At 44.4% G+C, this 24236-nt stretch overlaps 1 protein-coding gene across 1 annotated transcript; it reads left to right on the forward strand.

The window, feature by feature from the left end:
• The first annotated feature begins 15135 nt into the window (after positions 1 to 15135).
• HEBP2 (heme binding protein 2) lies at positions 15136 to 23844 on the forward strand. The gene is made up of 4 exons (XM_045499788.1): positions 15136 to 15364; positions 15896 to 16031; positions 16992 to 17172; positions 23295 to 23844. Exons 1-4 carry the CDS (start codon positions 15263 to 15265, stop codon positions 23491 to 23493), a joined length of 618 nt encoding a protein of 205 aa, XP_045355744.1. The 5' UTR covers positions 15136 to 15262; the 3' UTR covers positions 23494 to 23844.
• The last annotated feature ends 392 nt before the right edge of the window (positions 23845 to 24236 follow it).

Consider the following 24236-nt stretch of genomic DNA (forward strand, 5'->3'; position numbering starts at 1 on the left):
ACTGCTCTCAGGAACTATTTCAAGCTAACAGACAGCGCCCCCCCCCCCACCCTGCCACTCCCCGGGGAAGGGAGCGGTAGGGGGGTTCCAGACCTTCCCTGCACTTGCCTGGCAGGCTCCAGCATGAATCAGGCGCTTCAGGCCGGGGGTGAAACCTGACAAATGTCAATCTGGTCAGCTATTGTCACGCTCCGTAGGGAAAATTTCTCCTAAACATGTAACAGCCCTGAGAAAAATAGGAAAGTGCTACAGGAGTTGAGAAAAACTAGGATTATTAGTCAGCCTAGGAAGTAGGTCTGAAGGAAAAGAAAAACATCGATCAGCCACAGGAGCCTGCTTTTGCCACCAAATAAGATGTGTCTGCCTACACACGTTTTTCAGGGTTTTATGGTCTCACTAGTGAGTTCTAGAAGGAAAACCTCTCTAGAACTGCAGGGGCCAATTGTGTAAACAATGGTAAAGTAGGTTTCAGTATTAAGAATGAAAGTGCAGACATGTGCAAACACTTTAGTTAAAAAAGACAATAATAATAAAGCTCTCAGGAATTCTCTCCTGCCCGGTGTAGCTCTTGCTTACTTGTGTTCTGATCTGTCTCCTAGCGCAGGAAAAGGAGGAGGCTGTTGTGTGGGAACGTCTCACACTAGAACGTCGTGGTTGTCAGCGCTGTGGCAGGACAGGACAGAGTTGCTGCTTTCACACATCATCTTAGGGACACTATGGCTGAATACGGCCTTCCCCAAATAGAGTAAGAGAGTAGATATTGGTTTAACATTGGAAAGTAAAGGTCCAAATTTTGGGTCCCATGGTAAGAAGACATAGATCAGCTCTAACAGGGACCTCGTGAATCATATGGTCCAAACTCTTGCCTTACAGATATCAAAACTAGAACCGCGGGGAGGTTAGGAAACGTGTCTGGGGTTAAAGACCTCATAAAAGAGCTTGGGTGAGAAGTTTCTGTGCCCCGGGCTAGCGCACCAGATTTTCTAGGACAATTGCTAATGGGGAATTTCGGGTCGTGCTCTTGGCTGGGCACGAAGGCTCCCAACAGGAGAAGCCCAGCTGAGTTTGGAATGGCTATAAATCTCCCTCCAGGATTTTCAAATGGGGAGGTAGAGGTGGGTCATGTACCACTTGGGATGCTTATCAGAATACCCGTGGAGGTGGTGGAGGTCACAGGAGGGCGACATCGATGATTCTAGAACTCTTAATTTGACACGATAATTTTCTTGGTACCACTATTTTTTGTTGCTCTCACAATACAAAAGCCAGGCAACACTCCAGTGGTTAAAAATGAACAAAATGATTTTTTTTTTTTTTTACTTTTTTTTACGTGAACATTTTGGTGCTATATATGCAATGTGGTGTGGTTTTAGGAGGATAACAAAGGAAACCTGAACAGGATGCATTTCTTTCTAAATATAACCTGATGGAAATTATAATAGCATCTCTGAGGACTGATGTAAAATATAAGCGATTTGAGTGAAGATCAATAAAATTTCTCTCAGGAAAATTATACTGCATGATGCCCTGATGGTCTTTAAGGGAAGTAAATAAAACAAATGGAAAAGAGAAGCCCAGGAGACAGCCTTCTTCAGAGTTTTGTTTGTTTGTTTGTTTTACAGTGATCTCAGTTCCTCTACCAGGGACTGATTTGGTCTTTAGGACATAAGGGGAGATCTATGCAGGGGAGGGCTGTTCTAGAAAAGGTTGCCTCCTCTTAAAAAAAAAAATAATAATAATAATAATACAGGGAAGGAAACACTCGGCCTCTTTGCTGGGTGTTGATGTGTCTGCATGTGATGGCTGGAGCTATGATAGCCATCCTGTAACCATGAGGCAAGATACCAGCCATGACTGGCACTGAGGATAGTAGAGTAGAAAGAAGGGTTGATGACATTGTAGAGGAGCTGAATTAGCCTTTCAACGGTCTATATTTTAATGACAGAATGTCTTTCCTACTCTTTTAAGTCATTTAGACCAGGTTGGTACTGGTTGACAAAAACATCCGAACTGCTCCAATTTCTAAGGCTATTAAGGAAATGTATGGCCATGTTTCAAAAGGTCCTGATAAGACCTATTTAAAAGAAGTAGTCAATGATAGGATTCCCTTACAATGTGATCAGTGATCTGAGAAAGAAAGATTTTCTCTTATGGAACCAAACTGAAGCAATAAACTATTAACCAGAGGTTGCCTAACTACAGCCCATAAGCCAGATCCTGCTTGCAATCTGTTACCGTATGTCTTGGAGACAAGAATGGTTTTTACATTTTTAATTTTTTAATGTTTATTTATTTTTGAGGGAGGGAGAGAGAGAGAGACAGAGACAGAGACAGAGAGCACGAGCAGGGAAGGGGCAGAGAGAGAGGGAGACCCAGAATCCGAAGCAGGCTCCAGGCTCTGGGCTGTTGGCACAGAGCCCGATGCAGGTTTCCAACTCACGAGCTGTGAGATCATGACCTGAGCCCAAGTCGAACGCCTAACTGACTGAGCCACCCAGGCACCCCAACATTTTTAAATAGTTGAAAAAAAAAAAACAGCAAAAGAAGAAGGATTTTGTGACACATGACATTATATGAGTTCAAATTTTGGTGTCTAGAAATACAATTATTGGAACACAAGCTATTGCCACTTGCCTGTGGCTGCTACGTCAGACTAGAGGGATTGCAACAGAGACTATAATGCCCTTCAAAGCCTAAAATATTTACTATCTGGTCCTTTAAAGAAACAGCATGCTGACCCCTGCTAGGGACCAATGGATTTCAACCCTGGTTGCATGGTAGGATTACTTGAACTTTTAGCAATGCCAATACCAGCACCTACCTAGACCAACTAAACTGAAACAGAGCCGGTGATTCTGATATAAAAGCAAGGCTGAGGGGCACCTGGGTGGCTCAGTCGGTTAAGCAGCCAACTTCAGCTCAGGTCACGATCTCGTGGTCTGTGAGTTCGAGCCCCGCGTCGGGCTCTGTGCTGACAGCTCAGAGCCTGGAGCCTGTTTCAGATTCTGTGTCTCCCTCTCTCTCTGACCCTCCCCCGTTCATGCTGTGTCTCTCTCTGTCTGAAAAATAAATGTTTAAAAAAAAAAAAAGGCTGAAAGCGATGAAGTAATGTGAGTAGGCCACAAAATACAGGTGAGCTTCAATGTGGATGGATGTAAGGTTACAGGCTGAGAGAAAACTAGGTCTGTGAATCTAGCTCTGAGCCATCACTTAGTACCCAACCTTTTCTGTACCCTCTGGAGGCCATCAGCCTAATAGGCAGCTGTAGCCAATTCAATTCACGAAGCAGGCTTTGCAAGCAGACTATGAAAGACAACAGGGTAAACAGTCCGTCCTTGCTTAAATGTTGACCCGCCTGGAAAACACGGGTGGGGCTGTCCCCACAGACAGAGTGGAGCTGAAGAGAATCCACAAAGGAAAAAAAACGATTGTTGACAACCAAGAACTATTTGGGGGAAGAAGTAAGTGCAGCCAGAAAAGGTAAACAGTGACTGGAATGTGGCCATTTTCGCCAGATTCTGCACTAGCCCAGAAAATATTGGCAAGGCATCATTTTATAAAAAGGAAAGGAGTCTAGGGTCTGGCACGTCAAGAGCCCGGAAGCCAACACTCCATCCCAACCGCAAGGAAAAGCTGAACCGAAGAATCCACACTTCTTGGATCCATCAGAGAACTAAGGTCACAGGACAAACCACTGCCCCCAAAGCGAGAGGAACAGGCAGAAACAGAAAATCACCACTTACAGGAGCGGAAATCCGTGAGCAAAAATCTCCTCAGGAACCGGTGTGGGTGTAGGGAGACCTGGACTGTGATGGACAGATGGCTGGAGGTTCAGGGTGGTTATATCTAAGAATCACAAACTCCAGAGGGGCCCTCACACTTCGTGAGTTTGCCTCTAGGAGCCTTGCCCGGTTCTCGCAGTGAAGGTCTGAGGACAATCCCCTCCTGCTTCTGGGAGGGGGAGAAGGGAAGGGAACCATTTTGAAATAGCCGGAGCGCTCCGTTCTTCACAAATGCTCCCCTCAGACGAACGCTGAGGCCCTTTTACCCCGGCTTAATTGGCTGGGCTTCATGAGAGCCTAGTTAACCTGGGGAAAGGGAAATTCCCAGCCCCACCTGTTGGAGCCTTACACCAGGGAAGGAAAATACCCAACTGCAGCCCTTCTGGCCATCTTGTTCTACTCAAGGGAGTGAAGGAAAAGGGAGAGGCACTTGTGAAGTTCACAGCCCAGCGAAGCAGGCTCACTAAAAAAGGCTGAGACCTAGGGGCACCTGCATGGCTCAGTCAGTTAAGCAGCTCAGGCCATGATCTCGGGGTTCATGGTTCGAGCCCCACGTTGGGCTCTGTGATGACAGCTCAGAACCTGGAGCCTGATTCAGATTCTCTGTCTTCCTTTCTCTCTGTCCCTCCCCTGCTCATACTCTGTCCCTCTCAAAGGTAAATAAACATTTAAAAAAGATTCTTTAGAGGCTGAGATCTAATCATAGGACTAGAGACTCTTCCTTCTCCCTCCTCCTCCTCCTTGCCCTAACCACCACATTATTAAAGACCTATTTACTGCAGCTCCTTTTACCCAGCATATCAAGTCCACCTTTTGACAAAAAATTACAAGGCAGAGGCACCTGGGTGGCTCAGTTGCGTGTCCGACTTCGGCTCAGGTCATGATCTCATAGTTCATGAGGTTGAGTCCCTCATCGGGCTCTGTGCTGACGGCTCAGAGCCTGGAGCCTGCTTCAGATCTATGTCTCCCTCTCTCTCTGCCCCTCCCCTGCTCATGCCCTCTCTCTCTCTTTTTTTCTCTCTCTCTCTCAAAAATAAAAATTAAAAAAAAATTACAAGACATACTAAAAAAGAAAAAAAATGCAGTTTGAAGAGACAGAGCAACTCAGATCAGGACCAGACTCAGATATACCAGAATTATCAGAAGAGAAATGTAAAATAACACTGAAAAATATGCAAAAGGCTCTAAAGGATAATATAGACAACATGCAGGAACAGAAAGGTAATGTCAATGGAGAGACAGGAATTCTAAGAAAGAACTCAAAAGAAATGTTAGAGTTCAAGAACGCTGCAACAGAAATGAAGAATGCTTTTCATGGGCTTACTAGCAGACTAGACACAGTTGAGGAAATAACCTCAGAGCTTAAGGATACGTTACTAGAAACTTCTAAAACAGAAAGGCCAAGAGAAAAAAAAAATACAGAACAGAATATCCAAGAACCAAGAGACAACTATAAAAGGTGTTATACACATAACAGGAATACCAGAAAGAGAAGAAAAAGAGAAAGGCATGGAAGAAATAGTTGAAGAAATCATGACCGCAAATTTCCACAAATTACTGTCAAATCACAGATCCAGGAAGCTCCGAGAACACCAAGTGGGAATAATTCCAAAAAAGGAAAACAAAAACAAAAAACACTACACCTAGGTATACCATATGCAAACTGCAGAAAATCAAAGATTAAAAAACAATCTTGAAAGAAGCCAGAGCAAGAAAACACCTTACCTGGAGAGGAGCAAAGAGAAGAGTTATGCCCAACTTCTCCTCAGAAATGACGCAAGCTGGTGGAGTGAAGTGAGATATTTCAAGGGTTGAGAGGTGGGGAAAGAAAGAAAACACCAACCTGAATTCTGTACCCTATGAAATTATTTTTCTTCAAAAGTGAAGGATAAATAAAGACTTTCTCGGACAAACAAAAACAGGAAATATGTTGCCAGTAGACCTACCTTGCCAGAAATATCAAAAGAAGTTGTTTAAAGAGAAGGAAAAGGATATAGGTTAGAACTGAGATAAAAAAAAAGGAAGAGATTGGGAGAAGGAATAAGTGAAAGTAAAACAAACATTTTTTTCTTGTTCTTTTTTTTTATTTTTTTTAACATTTATTTATTATTGAGAGACAGAGACAGAGCATGAGTGGGGGAGGGGCAGAGAGAGAGGGAGACACAGAATCCGAAACAGGCTCCAGGCTCTGAGCGGTCAGCACAGAACCCGGTGCGGGGCTCAAACCCACAAACCGTGAGATCATGACCTGAGTCGAGGTCAGATGCCCAACCAACTGAGCCACCCAGGCACCCTCTTATTCTTTTTTTTTTAAGTTCACCTATTTATTTCGAGAGAGAGAGAGAGAGAGAGAGAGAGAAGAAGAAGTGGGGAAGGGGCAGAGAGAGAGGCAGAGAGAAAATCCAAGCAGGCTTCACTGACAACACAGGGGCCCAACTCACGGGGTTCAATCCCATGAGCCATGACCTGAGCTGAAATCAAGAGTCTAGAGCTTAACCGAGTGAGTCACCTAGGTGCCCCTTTCGTATTCTTAATTGATCTAACAGGTAACAATTGGTTCAAAATAATAATAATAATAATAATAATAATAATAATAATAATAATGTATTTGATGATTATAGCATTCATATAAATGATATTCAATGACAGCAAGAAACAGGAGGGAAATTAAGAATGTTTTGTTATTATAAGGTACCTGTGCCTCTGGTGAAGCAGTATAGTGTTATTTGAAAGTTGACTTAGAGGGGAGCCTGGGTGGCTTAGCTGGATGAGTGTCTCACTTGATTTTGGATCAGGTCATGATCCCGCAGTTCATGAATTTGAGCCCCAAATCGGGCTCTGTGCTGACAATGGGGAGCCTGCTTGGGATTCTCTCTTTCTCTCTCTCTCTCTGCACCCCTCCCCCTCTCTGCACTCCTTCCCCCCTCATGTACATGTGCTTTCTCTCCAACTAAGCATTAAAAAAAAGAAGGATGTCTTAGATTGGTCATAAGTGTATATTGCAAACTCTAGGGCAACCAGTAAAGGAAGTTAAAAAAAAAAAAAAAGCATAATTGACATACTAAGAAATGAGACAAATGGAATCCTCTAAATTGCCCAGATAGCACCACAAATGGCAAGGAAATAAGACAAAAACAGAAGCAAAGAACAGGGCAGGGAATAGAAAACAGTGATAAATATGGTAGAGGCTAATCCGACCATATCAATAACACTTTAACCTTTGGTGATCTAAATACACCAATTAAAGACAGATATTATCAGGGTAGATTAGAAACAAGACTCAACTACATCGTGTCGACAAGAAACCACTATAAATATAAAGACACGTATCACTAAAAATAAAAGGTTGGAGAAAGATATACTATGCTGCCACTAATCAAAAGAAAGCAGGGGTAGCTATATTAATTGCAGATTTCAGAGTAAGAAAAGTTATCAGGGATAAGAGTAGCATCACATAACATTAACGGGGTCAGTTCTACAAGGAGACATTGTAATGTTTAATGCTCATACACCTAACAGCAGAGTGTCAAAACACTTGAGGTAAAAACTGAGAGAGGGGCGCCTGGGTGGCTCAGTCAGTTGGGTGTCTGACTCCGGCTCAGGTCATGATCTCCATGAGTTCCAGCCCCGAGTCGGGCCCTGGGCTGACGGCTTGGGGCTTGGAGCCTGGAGCCTGCTTCCGATTCTGTGCCTCCCTCTCTCTCTGCCCCTCCCCTGTTCATGCTCTCTCTCTCTCTTTCTCTCTCTCTCTCTCAAAAATAAAGAAACATAAAAAAAAAAAAAGTTTTAAAAACAACTGAGAGAACTGCCAGGGAAATTGATGAATCCAGGATTATAGATGGAGATACCTCTCTGTCAGAAACAGATCTCGCAGGTGGAAAATCAGTAAGAAAAAAAATACAACTTATCGAAATTTGTAGATACAGGAAAAGCCGTGCTTAGAGGGAATTTTATAGTGTTTAATGCACATTTTAGAAAAGAAGAAAGATCTCAGATCAATAATTTAAGCTTTCACATGACAAAACTAGAAAAGGAAAAGTGAACTAAATCCAAAGTAAGCAGAAGAAAAGAAATAATAAAAATTAGAGGCGAAATCAATGAAAATGAAAACAGGAAATCAACAGAGAAAATCAAGAGAACCAAAAGCTGGCTCTTTGAAAATAAATAAAATTGATAAGGTCATAGCCAGGCCAACTAAGAAAAAAAGAGAAAATACAAATACTGATATCAGAAATAAAAGAGGGGCACCTGGGTGGCTCAGTCGGTTAAGCAAACGACTCTTGGTTTGGGCTCAGATCATGATCTCACAGTTAGGGAGTTCAAGCCACATGTCAGGCTCTGCACTGAGATTCTCTCTCTCCTCTCTCTCTGCCCCTCCCCTGCTTGTGCACATTCTCTCTCTCTCTCTCTCTCTCTCTCTCAAAATAAATAAATTAGTTTAAAAAAAAAGAAATAAAAGAAGGGACATCACTATAGAATCTATAGATTCTATATTCTTCTTTTATTTCTTTTTTTAAAGAAAAAATGATACAAAAGGAATATTATAAACAACTCCACGTCCATAAATTTGATAACCTAGAAGCAATGAACCAATTCCTTAAAAGATATAATCTGTCAAAACTCATACAAAAAGAAATAGACAACTTGCATAAGCCTACATCCATTAAAGAAATTGAATCAATAATAACCTTCCAAAACAGAAAGCACCAGGAGACTGGGAAGGTCATCTAAATCAGTATTCTTCAAGGCATGATCCATGAAATGGTGCTGGCTCATAAACTATGTGTTACCAGTCTGAGATAAGATAGAGAAATTGACAGGAAGTGTCTAGAAATGCCATAGGAACTCAACATTTTTACAAAATTCATGCACTTCATCAGTAGACTCATCCCACTGAGCATGGTATAGACCAATTAAATTATTGTTGAACTCATGGGTTAAGAACCACATGGTGAGCAGCACATAGTCTTGTGCAGTAGAATCACATAGTGGTTTATGAGGAATTAGAATTTTATTTTTTAAGGCGAGAAGATGCTTCATCACAGACAGCTTGAGAAGCACTGATCCAGGAGACGAGATGTCCCAGGCATTGCTGCTAAACTTTTCCTCCATCATGGAGCCAAGTCAATCTGCCACTGACCTCTCCCATGCCTGGAACTCATTCTGAACATGCAGGTCCAAACAAACTCAGGAGGCACTACCGGGGGAGACCATTATGCAGGACCCAAGAACAGGCTGAGAACCGACTGATTCATAGGTGTATGTTCGAGACTGGGGCTGAGCAGCTCCTCTTCTCAGAACGGGGAGCACTGAAACACTGGGCACCTCTCCTCTAAAAAAGTCAGTAGGGAACCAAGTCCACCTCCTCCCAATTCTTTCATTTTTCCTAGTCAGGAAATAATGTAATAATGTATGGCAACCGCAAAAGCCCCGTAGATAAGAGTTTGAGGGAACATCTTAACTGCCCTTAGTTTTTAAAAAATGGCCCTTAATCAAATGATATATTAAAAATATTTCCTCTTAACTACATCAAGGATTTACTTTCTTTTCAAGAGCTTTTTGAGAATGTGAGTTATGCAGCTACCTAGCTGTGGCATAGTTGGCTATCTCTTTTCACTTCAAAGCATGATCCTCTTAAAAAATCAGTATGGATGGGGCGCCTGGGTGGCGCAGTCGGTTAAGCGTCCGACTTCAGCCAGGTCATGATCTCACGGTCCGTGAGTTTGAGCCCCGCGTCAGGCTCTGGGCTGATGGCTCAGAGCCTGGAGCCTGTTTCCGATTCTGTGTCTCCCTCTCTCTCTCTCTGACCCTCCCCCGTTCATGCTCTGTCTCTCTCTGTCCCAAAAATAAATAAACGTTGAAAAAAAATTAAAAAAAAAAAAATCAGTATGGATGTGCCCGTTCCTTTTTTTAATAGCCACTCATCACAGTCTCGGAAATTATATCAGGCCTCCTATTGATCAGAATTGATGTTTTAATTTTTAAAGACATTCTCAGCTTTAGACCTGAGCCTTCTTACCCTTGACCCCACGTTCAAAAAAAAAGTCTCTTCATTTTCTGTGGCCCATTAGAAAGGTGATTCACAGGTGCTCCTAAAAACATTCAAGCACTATCTATGTGTCTGATATACATTCTGGCTGGCATTCATCCAACATTTATCAAGCAATTATGTGTCAGGGACTGAGCAAAGTGCTTAGTGTAAAAGGGGTTTCATGGTTTGTTTTGTGTCTAAATAATGGGGGGCGCCTGGGTGGCTCAGTCGGTTAAGCGTCCGACTTCGGCTCAGGTCACGATCTCGCGGCCCGTGAGTTCGAGCCCCGCGTCGGGCTCTGTGCTGACGGCTCAGAGCCTGGAGCCTGTTTCGGATTCTGTGTCTCCCTCTCTCGCTGACCCTCCCTCGTTCATGCTCTGTCTCTCTCTGTCTCAAAATAAGTAAACGTTAAAAAAAAAATTTTTTTTAAATATGTTAAAAAAAAGAAAAAATAAATAAATAATGGAGGAGTATAATTCTCACCAAAACTAAAGGAGAAGCCCGACTAATGGAAAGGTTATATTTCCTGTTAGACTACCGAGTTGCTACACATTTTACAGTTACCATATTTCAGATAATGATTACTACAAAAAGACCAAATATTTAATTACATTATGGGTGTAAGAGTAGCCCCAGCGCAAACAGTGACCGGACCATCAACTATGTGAAGACTGGGACCAAATTTTACTCATCACTAAAACCCACCAACACCTACTATGGCACTATACATAGAAGGTACTCTTTCAGTTATTCCCCGGGAAAACATATCACCCCAAACTTAGTGACATAAAAAAAACAACCATTTAATTGTGCTCACAGATTCCCCGGGTACTGCAGGGACGGCTTGTGTCTGCTTCACCATCTCCAGGGCCTCGGCTTGGAAGAAATCAGGGACGTCTGGAGATGATGCAGTGGTAATGGTGGGGAGGCAGCGTGGGCTGAAAACGCGGTCACCCACATGTATAGGGGTTGAGGGTGATGCCAGCTGTCAGCCCGGGCAGCTTGGAACCTACACATGGATCTTCATGGAGCTGCCTGGGCTTCCCTTCAGCCTGGTTGTTGAATTACAAGAGAAACTGGCCCAAAGAAAGAATCAGGTGGAAGTCCTTCATGATCTAGCCTCAGAAGTCACATAGCGTTACTTCTACTGTACTCACAAACCTGTCTTGTCTCAAGAAAAGGAAGCACAAGACCTCCATCTCTTGGTGAGGGGGTGGGGGGGTGGGAGTGGGGAGGCATCAAAGTCACATGATAAGAACAGCATGTTGGATAGGAGATGATATTGCAACTTCTTTGGGGAGTAAAATCTGCCCCAAGTATGGAATAATCAGTGAATGACCCAATGATATCAATAATGAACATCACTGCTTCTCTCAACTATTTGAGTTCTTCGAGAACACAGCGGGATTGTCCTTTCCCACCTCCTTGAGGTTCATCAAGGCCCTATGGTTTGCTTCCATCAGTGAAATATGAATGGAAGTGACTCGTGTAACTTACTGCAGGAAGCCTTTAGTTGATCTTCACGATTCACAGATTCTGTATTTGCAGTCACCCACTTGCTGGCATGTATTTGTAATCCCAAATCATTACTCACAGCACTTTCTTGGTCACTAGTGGGCATCTGCACGTGGAGAGGAGAGGGGTGAGAAGTTGGGAGCCCTGGATGCACACGCTCCCAGCTGAGGCCCAATAGGGCGGAGCTCAGCCTTCTGGTTTCAGCTCTCACGCAGAAAACAAGGGTCCTTTCTGCAGTCTGGGTAGTGCTATGTTTTTCACAGTTTTGTGCTTCTTGTGGATTTTGTTGCTTAAAATGGCCCCAAACATAGTGCTGAAGTGCCGTCTCCTGTGCCTCCGTGCAGGAAAGCTGCGATGTGCCTTTTGGAGAGAGTATGCGTGTTATACAAGCTTCATTCAAGCATGAGTTCCAGTGTTGTTGGTTATGAGTTCAGTGTTAATGAATCAACAATATCTGTTAAATAAGATATCTTTATACAAGAACACCTAGAAGACAAGGGACCACAGGCTCACAGGAACCTAACTCTGTATTTCCTCTAGAAGCAAGAGTTTAGAATTCAGTAATTCAATGTTCGTGATGACGTTATAGAACAAAGCTGCTGCCAGTAATGAGAATTGGCTGTGATTATGCTGCAGGGCTCCGCAGGGCTCTCTCCCCGTGTGCTGGGGTGAAGGGAGACACCTGCTGGTAGAACCGAGCCACGGGGCGCCACCTGTGCCCCAAAGCTTAACTAGAACATCTCCTTCACAGTGTCATACCAACATTGATTAAATAAGAGCTAATAGGAGCGCCCTGCTGACTCAGTCGATGGAGCATGCGACTCTTGATCTTGGGGTTGCGAGTTCGAGCCCCACACTGGGTGTCGCGATTGCTTAAAAATGAGATCTTTATGTATGAGCTAATAGAACAATTTTACCGTAATTAATCAAGAAGAAAACTAGCTGGCTTATTCTGACATATGGGTATAAAACTTGAGCCTTCTGAATGTCATTAAATTCGTTCTAATTGAAATCCTATTATTTGGAAATAAATCCTTTTCTTTCCCTCCTTCTGTTCTTTTACACGACTAATTATCACCTTATAACTATAAATAACTCAGCAGAGTCACCTGCTGTTACCTTCATTAATTGTACCTTCCACACCCTATTAAATGAACATCTCCAAATTAAATGAGCATCTGTTTTTCTATAAATAAAAGGCTCCCCCCTTAGAAAAGGCATTGAGAACTGTAAAAGGTACTCTGCAGAGGAGAAGAACAACAGATTTCTTAAACAACAATGTAAACTATTTCCTTTTTCTCTCAAAATTTTCTGCAAAGCGAAATTGTATTCCCGACTTTGCAAAGTCACCTACGCAGTGGATCACACGTTATATAGGTTAAAAGCAACGGGCTGTTTTTTAAGAAACAGTCAAAACTCATTATTTAGCCTTCACTAAATAATTCAAACTTAGGTCGGCATAATAACATATTTGATGTAAACACTAGCAAGTGTCGTGTGTCCAAAGGCCACTGCACACTTGTTAGGGCAGGGAGGGAGAAAAGAAAAAAGAGAACATCAATTGCTTTGCAAGCAGAACCGTACAATGGGATATTATCCGATAATAAAAAAGAACGAAATACTACCACATGCTACAACATGGATGACTCTTGAAAACATTACACTAAGAGAAAGAAGTCAGCCACAAAACACACATTCTACTCCGCTTATGTGAAATGCCCACAACAGGCAGAGCCACGGAGATGGAAAGTAACTTAGTGATTGCCAGGGGCTGGCTTACTCTTGCGTTTTTAGCTTATTAAAGAAATATGCTGGGGCGCCTGGGTGGCGCAGTCGGTTAAGCGTCCGACTTCAGCCAGGACACGATCTCGCGGTCCGTGAGTTCGAGCCCCGCGTCGGGCTCTGGGCTGATGGCTCAGAGCCTGGAGCCTGTTTCCAATTCTGTGTCTCCCTCTCTCTCTGCCCTTCCCCCATTCATGCTGTGTCTCTCTCTGTCCCAAAAATAAATAAACGTTGAAAAAAAAATTTTTTTTAAGAAATATGCTTTGGAAGAGAAAAATAATGAGATCATGAAAGACTTAATGTGTAAAGACAGGGACTCTGCTCAGGGCCTTTAGCAGATTCTAGAGGAGGGTGGTTTGCAACGATTCAAATGCCCATCCACCGATGAAAAATATTTTCCAGTGGAATATTTGTCAGCCCCAAAAAGGAATGCAGTGCTGAAACATGCTACAACACGAATGGATGAAACTTGAAATATTTTGCCGAGTGAGACAAGCCCGTCATAAAGGACCACGGGCTGTCTGCTATGGTCTGTAGGTTTGCATCTCCCTGAAATTCACATTTTGAAAACCAAATGCTCCTGTGATGGTATTAGGAGGTGGGGCCTTTGGGAGGTGATTAGGTCAGGAGGGCAGACCCCTTCATGCACGGGGTTAGTGTCCTTATAAAAGAGGCCAGAGAAAGCTGCCCTGCTCCTTCCACCTTGTGAGGACACCAGCAGCAGTCTGCCACCAGAAGGGCCTCAGGTAACTCTCTGGCGTCCTGATCTGTGACTTCCAGCCTCCAGAACAGTGAAAAAGAAGTTTCTGTTGTTTATGAGCCACGAGTCTGTGGTGTTTTGTTACGGCAGCCTCACAGATTAAGATGAAGCGCTATTTCATTTATTTGAAAGGCCAGAAAAGGCAAACCTACAGAGACAGAGGACAGATTAGTAGTTGCCTAGGGCTGGGGATGGGGCACTGGGGAGTGACAGCTAAAGAATTTGGGGTTTGGGGGATGGGGAGAGGTGATAACAATGCTCGAAGGTTGATTGTAGTGATGGTTGCATAACTGTAAATATACTAAAAACCACTGAATGGTACGCATTAAACGGGTGGATTTTATGGTACGTGATTTCCATCTCAATAAATCTCTTAGAAAAAAATAATGAATCTAACAAAACGTTTGTTTTAAAGGCACTAGAGTCCTGTGGCTGTACCCCCCCCCCCCCCCCCGCCATTTCTCTGTCCCCCTTTCACCTCCCTCTCCCCAGCCTGAAAGTTCTAGTTGGAACGACTTAGAGGGTTGGGGGTCATTTCAAGGAAAGGTCAGTAAACAAGGACACTTGAAGATCGTCTCCAGGCACGACTGGGGCGCCATCTGCCTCCTGCTGCGAGGGACCCTGATGGCTGTCTGGCACCTTGGACACCGTCTAGGTGTGAGTAGGGAGGGCCTCACGCCCCTGGCCGGGCCCCTTTCCAACTCGCGCATGGAGCCGGTGCCAGCAGACACAGGCGAGGTTGGAGCCGGCAGGCGCCAGCCCACCGTCGCCCTGGGAGGGCAGGCTCCCTCCTGCCTTCGCGGAGCGCACCTAGGGTGCTGGCCGGCGCTCCCGCCGCTCCCCGGGAGCAGCCAGGTCTGCAGAACGGGCTCCCAGCGCGGGTGGAGCCGCGGAGACCTTCCCGAACCGGTTACACCAGAAACCCCGAAAGCCAGTTGCTTTGTCCTCCACCGCCCTGCTCCCACAGTGGACACCTTGGCGCGCCTGTTAATTTAAAAAGCAAGGGCGAGGGAGGGAGTCCGAAAGGAAGCCGGGCCTAAGCGGACCCTGCAATCCGGACCCCGGCCCTCACCCGTGCGGAGGGAATCCGACAAGGGGGGCGCGGCCCCGGCGGGAGCAGCTCGGGTGGGAATCCGGGCTCCTGCGGACGCAGCGCCCCCTCCCGGCCCAGGCCGGGGCGGCTCCCGCGGACGCGGGTCCCCGGCACCGAGGGGAGGAGGGACGCGCGTCGACGCGGTGACCGGGGCGCGGGGCAGCGCGGGGGCGGGGACTCGGGGGCCGGGGCAGGCGGGCGCTGCGCGCACACGCAGCGGGGCGGCCCGGAGCGGCCCCGGCGCGGCCCCTTCCTGGCTCTGCTCGCCAGCCTGTCTCCCCGGAGCGTCGGCGCCGCCCATGGCCGAGGTGCTGGAGCCGGACCCCGCGACAGCCGAGCGCGCGGCGGCCCAGGCCGTGGAGACGCCGGGCTGGACGGCCCCGGAGGACGCGGGTCCCCAGGTAGGCGCCTCCCACGGGCGCGGAGGGTGCGGGACAGAGCGCGCCGGCTGATTGGCGGTGGGGCCGGCGGGTCCCACAGATTTAAGTAAAAAGTACAATTTTTGAAGTCGTCTGGGCCCCCAGATGGGGAAATGCTGCCCAGATGGGGAAATTCGATCGGTTAGCCGTAATCTGTGGCTACATCTTCACTTCTCTTGAGGTTAAAAAAGAAAAACGAATTAGCCGCAGTGGGACCCTCCCGGCCCAGGGGACGTAACAGATGCTCGGTCTCAACGAGAATAGAGCCGACCGACTCCCCCACCCCTGCGTGTGGGGCCGAGGCCTCCAGCGGCTCAAATCCAAGGATGGGAGCCTCAGGGGAGGGGCCCTGCCCGGTTCTAAGGAACCAGAACCAGACGCCCATCCCAGCGGGGCACAGGTCCCGAGATCAAGGGCAATCCTGGTGGACCCGAGACCAAGTCACCTGTTCTGTTGCCTCTCACGTCCTGCCTTTTTAGAATTGCTTCCCAAGTTTCCTCTGTTCTATTTTAGCCCGGAAGTTACGAGATCCGACATTATGGACCAGCCAAATGGGTCAGCACTTCCGTTGAGTCTATGGACTGGGATTCAGCCATCCAAACTGGTTTTACGAAGCTGAACAGCTACATTCAAGGCAAAAATGAGAAAGGTGAAGACAATTTACCTTATAAATTATATATATAGTGGCTGAGTGCCCAGGCTTATCCTTGCGTTTTAGCTTACTAAAGAAATATACTTTGGAATAGAAAAATAATGAGATCATGAAAGACTTAAAGTGTGAAGACAGGGACTCTGCTCGGGCCCTTAGCAGAGTCTAGAGGAGGGTAGTACTGGGTAGTGCTTTTCAGCCTCTGTTCTTGTCTGTTTCTGCCGGATGAACTGGGCCTCTGTGTAGCTAGTGTTAAGTCCTTTTCATGGCGAATGCTTGGAGATAATTTGGTGACTGCTATGGTAAGAGTCATCAGGAGGTAGGAAGGTACAAAGAACACAAGATCCAGGGTCTCCAGACATCTGGTTCTGGCTCTGGTGCTATTTATATTTTACCAGTTCGCTTAGTCTACGGGATCTCAGTTTCTGGATTGTAAAACGTGACGAAAAGACTGGACTCTATGATCTCTAATTTTCCTTTCTATCCCTAAAACTAGAATGTATTAACCAAAAATATTAATCGTACAGAAAGTGCTTAATGTGGCCAGTGGATAATTGAATCATTTTCCCTTTTTTATTATTATTATTTTGAGAGAGAGTGCATGAGTGAGCATGAGTGGGGGAGGGGCAGAGAGAGACAGAGAGAGAGAGAGAGAGAATCCCAGACTGCACATAGTGCAGAGCCTGACGTGGGCTCAAACTCACAAACTGTGAGGTCATGACCTGAGCTGAACTCAGGAGTTTGACACTTAACCGACTGAGCCACGCAGGCGCCCCTTGCCCTTATATTTTAAAGATGCAAATTATCTTAAAGGTAAATTTTATGTCGGTAGCATAAGGTAAGTCAGGAAACTCAGATCAAAGAAATTAATAGATTCAGTTTTTTGAAGTAGCCATGCAGATACTAAATCTGCTTTCACGGTCCTTTCATGGTATTTAAACTCATTATTTTATGGCCCAGAGATGAAAATAAAGATGACCGCTCCAGTGACAAGCTACGTGGAGCCCGGTTCAGGCCCTTTTAGCGAGTCTACCATTACTGTTTCCCTGTACATCCCCTCTGAACAGCAACCTGATCCGCCCAGGCCTTCAGAGTCAGATGTCTTCATTGAAAACAGAGCAGAAATGACCGTGTTCGTCCGGTAAGTGGTAGATAATTTAGAGCCCTGCGGACTGCCAGTTTTCCTTGCCTGCACTCAGTTTAGCTCCTATGCAATTTCAGTAGGCTTTTCGCCCTTGCACAAAAAAGAGGTCTGATGCATTTTGTGGTGTTTTCCTGCTCGGTTAGTTTTACATGTTACTAAGGGTCTCTTGCAAGGTATAATCACTTCGTGTCATGAAGAGTCTGTGTCACAGACCTTCCGCAAATAAGACGCGATGCACATCATTCTCAAAGCACAAGACTGCCCTTACCTGCCATCGAGGTAAACCTGTACGAAAATCCTAACACGTGGTGCACGGTACCCCTCCTCCCGGCTTCGAGGTTCTGAGAGCCCCAGACTCTTCCCTGCGTTCTCCGGCCCAAGAGATGGTACCCGCTTCCTGCAGTTACTGCCTCTGTTAGTTGAGTGGTTCCTATGTACCGTTTCAGACTTCTGGTACCTGTTTGATGCATTCCTTCAATTCTCTCTGTTGAAATTTAAAAGCACACACGGAATGTGATAACAGTCTCATATGGGAGTCCCTTTATTCCGTTCTGTCCCTCTTGTCACCACCAACCTGCTAAAAGCATCTGTTTCCCTGTTTCCCATGTACTCCTCAGAACACCACCGTCTGGAAGAGACCGCACCATCTCCTTGAAACTGCCCTTGCCACCCTTGGCAGTGCCCTTGCATTTGTCACATGATGGCAGTCCTTGCCCGTGTGACCCCTGAAGCCTTTGTGTATCGTATATTGACTTTGTATATTGACTAATCTATTCTCTGGATACTTACACAGCCTGTTAAGTCTGAGAACATCACTCTCTGGCCGTTCGTCTCGTCCTGTCCCTCTCTCTCACCCTGTTCCTCTCTCTCACCCAAGAATGCTCCACATTGACCCTCATGTCAGAACAGACTTACTCTGGGTGATCTGTTTACAAAGCTCTAACTCCCTGTGTCCCGTGACTCTCCTATTGTCTCTAGCCCTGATTTCTCTACTTGTTGGACATTTCCATGTGAAGGGTGTGGAGATTAAACTCAACAGCTCTAAAAATGAGCCTTCCCCCAATAGCCAGTTTATAGGGGCAGTGATCTTCTAGTGGCTGTCTCAGAAAAGGACCTCATTTGACAATAAATTTCATATATTGAAAAAATAAAATAAAATAAAATAAAATAAAATAAAATAAAATAAAACAGTCAAAAAGCTATAAAAAAAAAAAGAAAAGAAAAGGGCCTCATCAGCCAGACAGCCTCCCCAGCAGAGGTCTCCACGGCCACCAGCAGCGCACTCTTCCCTGACAACTGATTGCCAGATCTGGTACATTCTCCTTGGAAATGATCCATGATTTTGTTCCCTTCTCTCCATCCCTGGGACTTCCTCAGGACCTAATCTTACGGGAACCACACCCAAGTCATCTTCGTGTACCCTAGTGCTTGGCACAGTGCCTGATACCCCTCAGATGCTCAGATGTTTATTCATCTCAGATCTCGTGTGTTCCGCCTCAGCAGCCTCCCGGCTGTTGGGAGCAACCTGCCCGCCGTTCTCTTCCTGTCCCGCTCCACACTGGAGTCCTTGATCTTCCTTACTACAGCAGCAGCAAAGCAATAAACCCCAACCTGGGACTTCACTAAAAATCTCTGTGGCTTTCACTTGCTTCAGGGTGAAGTTCGGATTGTTCACGATGTCTTTTATCACGTGACCCAACCCCATCTCCCCACTGGTTATGTTCCCCTGACCTTCCCACCCTTCACTGAGCGGGCCATTTCTTCCATCTCTCTCTCTGTCTTTTTCAGTTCTGATTTAAGTTCCAGTTAGTTAACGTACAGTGTAATGTTAGTTTCAGGTGTATGATACAGTGATTCAGCACTTCTACACTTTACCCCGTGCTCATCATAGCAAGTGCCCTTCTTAGTCCCAGTCACCTATTTAACCCATCCCCCCACCCACCTCCAAACCATCAGTTTGTTCTCTATTGGTAAGAGTTTGTTTTTTTGGTTTGCTTCTTGTTGGGTTTTTTTTGTGTGTGCGTGTGCCTTTGCTCATATGTTTTGTTTCTTAAATTCTACATATAAGTGAAATCATATGGTATTTGTTTTTCTCTGGCTTATTTCATTTAGCATTATATTCTCTAGCTCCATCCATGTTGTTGCAAATGGCAAGTTTCCTTCTTTTTTATGCCTGAGTAATATTTCATTATATGTGTGTGTGTGTGTGTGTGTGTGTGTGTGTGTATACACCACATATTATGTATATACCACGTCTTCTTTATCCATTCACCAATTGATGGCCACTGGACGCTGGGCTGTTTCCATGCTTTGGCTGTTGTAGATAATGCTGCTATAAACATCAGGGTGCATGTATCCCTTCAAACTAGTATTTTTGTATTCTTTGGGTAAATAAATACCTAGTAGTGCAGTTGTTGGATCGTAGAGTAGTTCTTTTTTAACTTTTTGAGGGACCTCCATACTGTTTTCCAGAGTGGCTGAACCAGTTTGCATTCCCACCAGCAGTGCAAGAGGGTCCCCCTTTCTCCACATCCTTGCCAACACCCGTTGTTTCTTGTGTTGTTGATTTTAGCCATTCTGACAGGTGTGAAGTGATATCTCATTGTAGTTTTGGTTTGCATTTCCCTGCTAAGTGATGTTGAGCATCTTTTCATGTGTCTATTGGCCATCTGTATATCTTTTTTGGAGAAATGTCTATTGGTGTTTTCTTTTTTTTTTTTTTAATGTTTATTTATTTATTTTGAGAGAGAGCAAGAGAGAGACCATGTGAGTGGGGGAGGGGCAGAGAGAGAAGGAGAGAGAATCCAAACAGGCTCCATGCTGTCAGTGAAGAGCCCAATGTGGGGCTCTGTGCATCTTTTCTGCCCATTTTTTAATTGGATTATTTGGCTTTGGGGGTGTTGGGTTTTATAAGTGCTTTATATAATTTGGATACTAACTCTTTATCAGATATCTTATATGAAAATATCTTCTCCCATTCCATAGGTTGCCTCTTAGTTTTGTTAATTGTTTCTTTCGCTGTGCAGAAGTTTTTTATTTTGACATAATCCCTATAGCTTGTTTTTGCTTTTATTTCTCTTGCCTTAGGAGACATACCTAGAAAGAAGTTGCTGTAGGTGATGTCAAAGAAGTGACTGCCTGTGTTCTCTTCTAGGATTTTATGGCCTCAGGTCTCACATTTAGGTCTTTAACCCATTCTGAATTTATTTTTGTGCATGGTGAAACAGAGTGGTCCAGTTTCGTTCTTTTGCATGTTGCTGTCCAGTTTTCCAACACCATTTGTTGAAGACACAGTCCAATATTCCATTAGATATTTGTTCCTTCTTTATCAAAGATTAATTAACCATATAAATGTGAGTTCCCTTCTGGGTTTTTTATTCTGTTCTACTGATCTATGTGTCTGTTTTTGTGCCAGTACCATACTGTTTTGATCACTACGGCTTTGTAATATAACATGAAGTCTGGAATTGTGATGCCTCCAGCTTTGCTTTTCTTTTTCAAGGTTGCTATGGCTATTCAGGATCTTTTGTGATTCCATACAAATTTTAGGATTGTTTGATCTGGCTCTGCGACAGATGTCGTTGGTACTTTGATAGAGATTGCATCGCATGTGTAGATTGCTTTGGGTAGTATTGACATTTTAACAGTATTTCTTCTTCCGGTCCATGAGCATGGAATGTCTTTCAATTTCTTTGTGTCTTCTCAGTTTCTTTCATCGGTATTTTTTAGTTTTCAGAGTACAGGTCTTTCATATCTTTGGTTAGGTTTATTCCTAGGTATCGTATGGTTTCAGGCACAGTTGTAAACGGGATTGATTCCTTAATTTCTCTTTCTTCTGCTTCATTATTGGTGTGTAGAAATGCAACTGATTTCTGTACATCGATTGTATATCCTGCGACTTTGCTGAATTCCTATATCCGTTCTAGCAGTGTTTTGGTGGAGTCTTTCGGGTTTTCTATCTATAGTATCCTGTCATCTGCAAAGAGTGAAAGTTTTACTTCTTCCCTGCCAGTTGGCATATATTTTAATTTCTTTTTGTTGTCTGATTGCCGTGGCCAGGATCTGCCACATCTCTTTACCTGTGACCTCAGGCAGGTTTACTCACATGTTCTTTGCCTAAAGCTCTTCTTTTGTAAGATGTGTATAGTCACAGTGCCTACCTGTCTCATAGGGTTGCCATGACGATTACATCAGTTGACGTCTGTTAAATACTTAAAACAGACACATCGTCTTCCTACTAGCTCTAGCTTCCTCTTTCCCCTCTTCCTGGAGCATCCACTTTTCCCCTTCAGGACTTGTATCAAATAGTACCTCATCTGTGATGCCTTCCTCAGTTTCTCCCGTCAGCCAGCCACTCTGTTCTCGTATTATTCTCAGCTATAATGATCTATGTACAGACTGTAACTTTCTCAAGAACACAGCAACATGGTACATGTTCATATCCTGCAGCTCCTGGCAAGGGCAGGTGCGTGGGAAGGGAATCAGATGTTTGTGTACTGAATAAAGCTGTGGATGGATCACTGTAGAACAATGTGTCTTCAGAAAACAAAAGATGATTTCTAACTAGGGGGCTCAAAACTTGACTTCAAGGAAGAAATGGGATCCGGAAGTCCGTTCCCTTTCGGCAGAGCATACTAAAAGTTGGCTCTTGGTTAAGGAAATATTAAATGTAGGAAGCAAAATATTTCTCAACACGTGGTTCAGAGTTATAATTATCAGTCAACATTCTGAAAATTAGAACCGTGTTATCAATTTATCTTCAATGTTTTATTTCATGTACATGTACATACATCGATTCCTACACCATTCAGTGAGGATTTGAAAGATACTAGGTGTCTGATGAACATTGTTGAATGAAATAGACATGGTTTGTACCCTTGGAGCTTACATCTTAGCTGAAGAATGGTAGGACCAATCATTCCATTGGCACATTGGTAATAAAACCTATGCTACAGAAGGCATAATGGGAATATGTTTTATTTTCTGTGTTTCCCATTCTTAACCTTCAAAATCAAATTCATCATGTTTACATGTCGGCAACTCAGCTAGGTCTATGTACCATCATAATTTAACCTCAGGACATTTTTGTTTGTATACTTTAAAATCTATACTTAAACTTTTATTCTCTTTCCCCACTTTTTATTTAAATCTTCTGCCTGTCTTTTCTTCCCCATCCCCATAGCAACCGCCTAACTGGCTCCTTCCCTCCAGTCTATTTTCCATCTGTCTTTCCCAGATCCTATCAAGTTACTTTTCTGCTCACCATCCTTCAAATAATCTCCGAAGGCCTTGGGATGACATACAAGTCTCTTCTTTCTGGCTCTGACTCACCTTTCAGAGCTCATTTTGTGGCTCACTATGAACATGCTTTGTGTTTTTGAACTTCTGTTCATTTTCTTATCCTTCTCCATTTTCCCTTTTACTACCCAGCAAGACCATCCATTCCAGCCAACTCCATCCATTCCAGACCCAACTCAGAGGCTATCCCTTACTCCTGGGTCAGTCGTATCCTCAGTGTTCCCAAGCATATTGATCCTGTCTCTGTTAAATCTCTTCTCGGGCTAGATATAAAGAGCTGCCTAAATGTTCCTCTATAAATTCTTACATTCGAAACTGTATCATACTCATCTGTAATGTAGAGCCTACCCTTTTCCCCAGGAGAGGAAGAAAGGGGAAATATTCCACAGCAAACTGAAAGTCTGAAAGGGAATCTTCTAAGGGGCTTTCATTGTCACCACTGACCAGCAGCATCAGCATTATTGGGAGCTTGTTAGGAACACGGTTGCCCGGGCCCCACCCCAGACTTTCTGAATCAGCATTTTAGCAAGTTTCCCAGGTCACCTGTACGCTCCTTAGTCTGAAAAGCAAGAGTTAGGGCACGAAATGGTGAAAGTCCCAAATCTGCCTGCCAGCAGATGGGACACGTGCCTCCTCCGGGGTCCCCTCAGTGAGGCCACTTCGAGAATGGACACCAGAGGAGAATGCTGGGAGGCGGCGGGGGAGGGGGCGGGGGGAGCTTGGGAGCAGCACTTAATAGTACCGGCTTCTGCTTGCCTCTTCAGACTGACCTTTATGTCAGCATGAGCCTCATTCGTGGTTATTTGCTTTCTCCTTCGCAGGTCTTTCGATGGATTCTCTAGTGCTCAAAAGAATCAAGAACAACTTTTGACATTAGCAAGCATGTTGAGGGAAGAAGGAAAAGTTTTCAATGAGAAGGTTTACTATACCGCAGGCTACAACAGTCCTTTCAAGTTGCTTGATAGAAATAATGAAGTGTGGTTGATTCAGAAAAATGAACCCTGCAAAGAAACTGAATGAGGGGAAAAAAGGAAGTACCATTGCTTAGCGTAGATATCCAGCGTACCGACATGTAAAATGCAGGTCTAGTATCTCTACCCGAGAGAACTATGGTGATTTGAGCTGATTTCCAAGGTGCCTTTTAATGCTTGAAGCTTTATCTAGATACACAGGTAATAGGGGAGAGTCTTCTAGAAACATGAGAAGCAGTCACAGCTCTGGAGGGTGGGTATTTCTATGAGGGTCCAGGAAGTGTCTTATTGCTTGACCCTTCTTCGCTGTATCACAATCATGTTGCCTTTTTTGACTTGAATTTATGTCATTTGGATGTTATCCCCTCTAGCTATTATCAATAAAAATGCTAAAGAGGTATCCTGTGTGGAACAGTTCGGCTCTCAAGCCTAGAGAGGTGACCTTCAGCTGAGAACAAAAATCAAATTCTTTTGCACCTCTTGGGTTGTGATTTTTGATACGAGACAAGCTAGGTTTCTGGCTTTGAAATTACTATGGATATAAAATTTCAAAATCTCAGGTAATTATTTTTCCAAAGGTATTTGTTTGCACTGACTATTTATTGGTTTTTTGCCAAAAAGAAATTAAATTTCTTTTTCAGCTCACTTAACAAAACCAACTGGAGGACTCCATCTAGCCCTCCTACTAGAATATCCATGGTACCAGCCTCTACTGGTAGGAGGTAAATATTTCTAATATTTACTCTAGAGTTCTATATAAAATAGACATCTCTTATGCAATAAATTCCATTT

Source organism: Leopardus geoffroyi, chromosome B2, assembly GCF_018350155.1.
Source record: "Leopardus geoffroyi isolate Oge1 chromosome B2, O.geoffroyi_Oge1_pat1.0, whole genome shotgun sequence".
NCBI lineage: Eukaryota > Metazoa > Chordata > Mammalia > Carnivora > Felidae > Leopardus > Leopardus geoffroyi.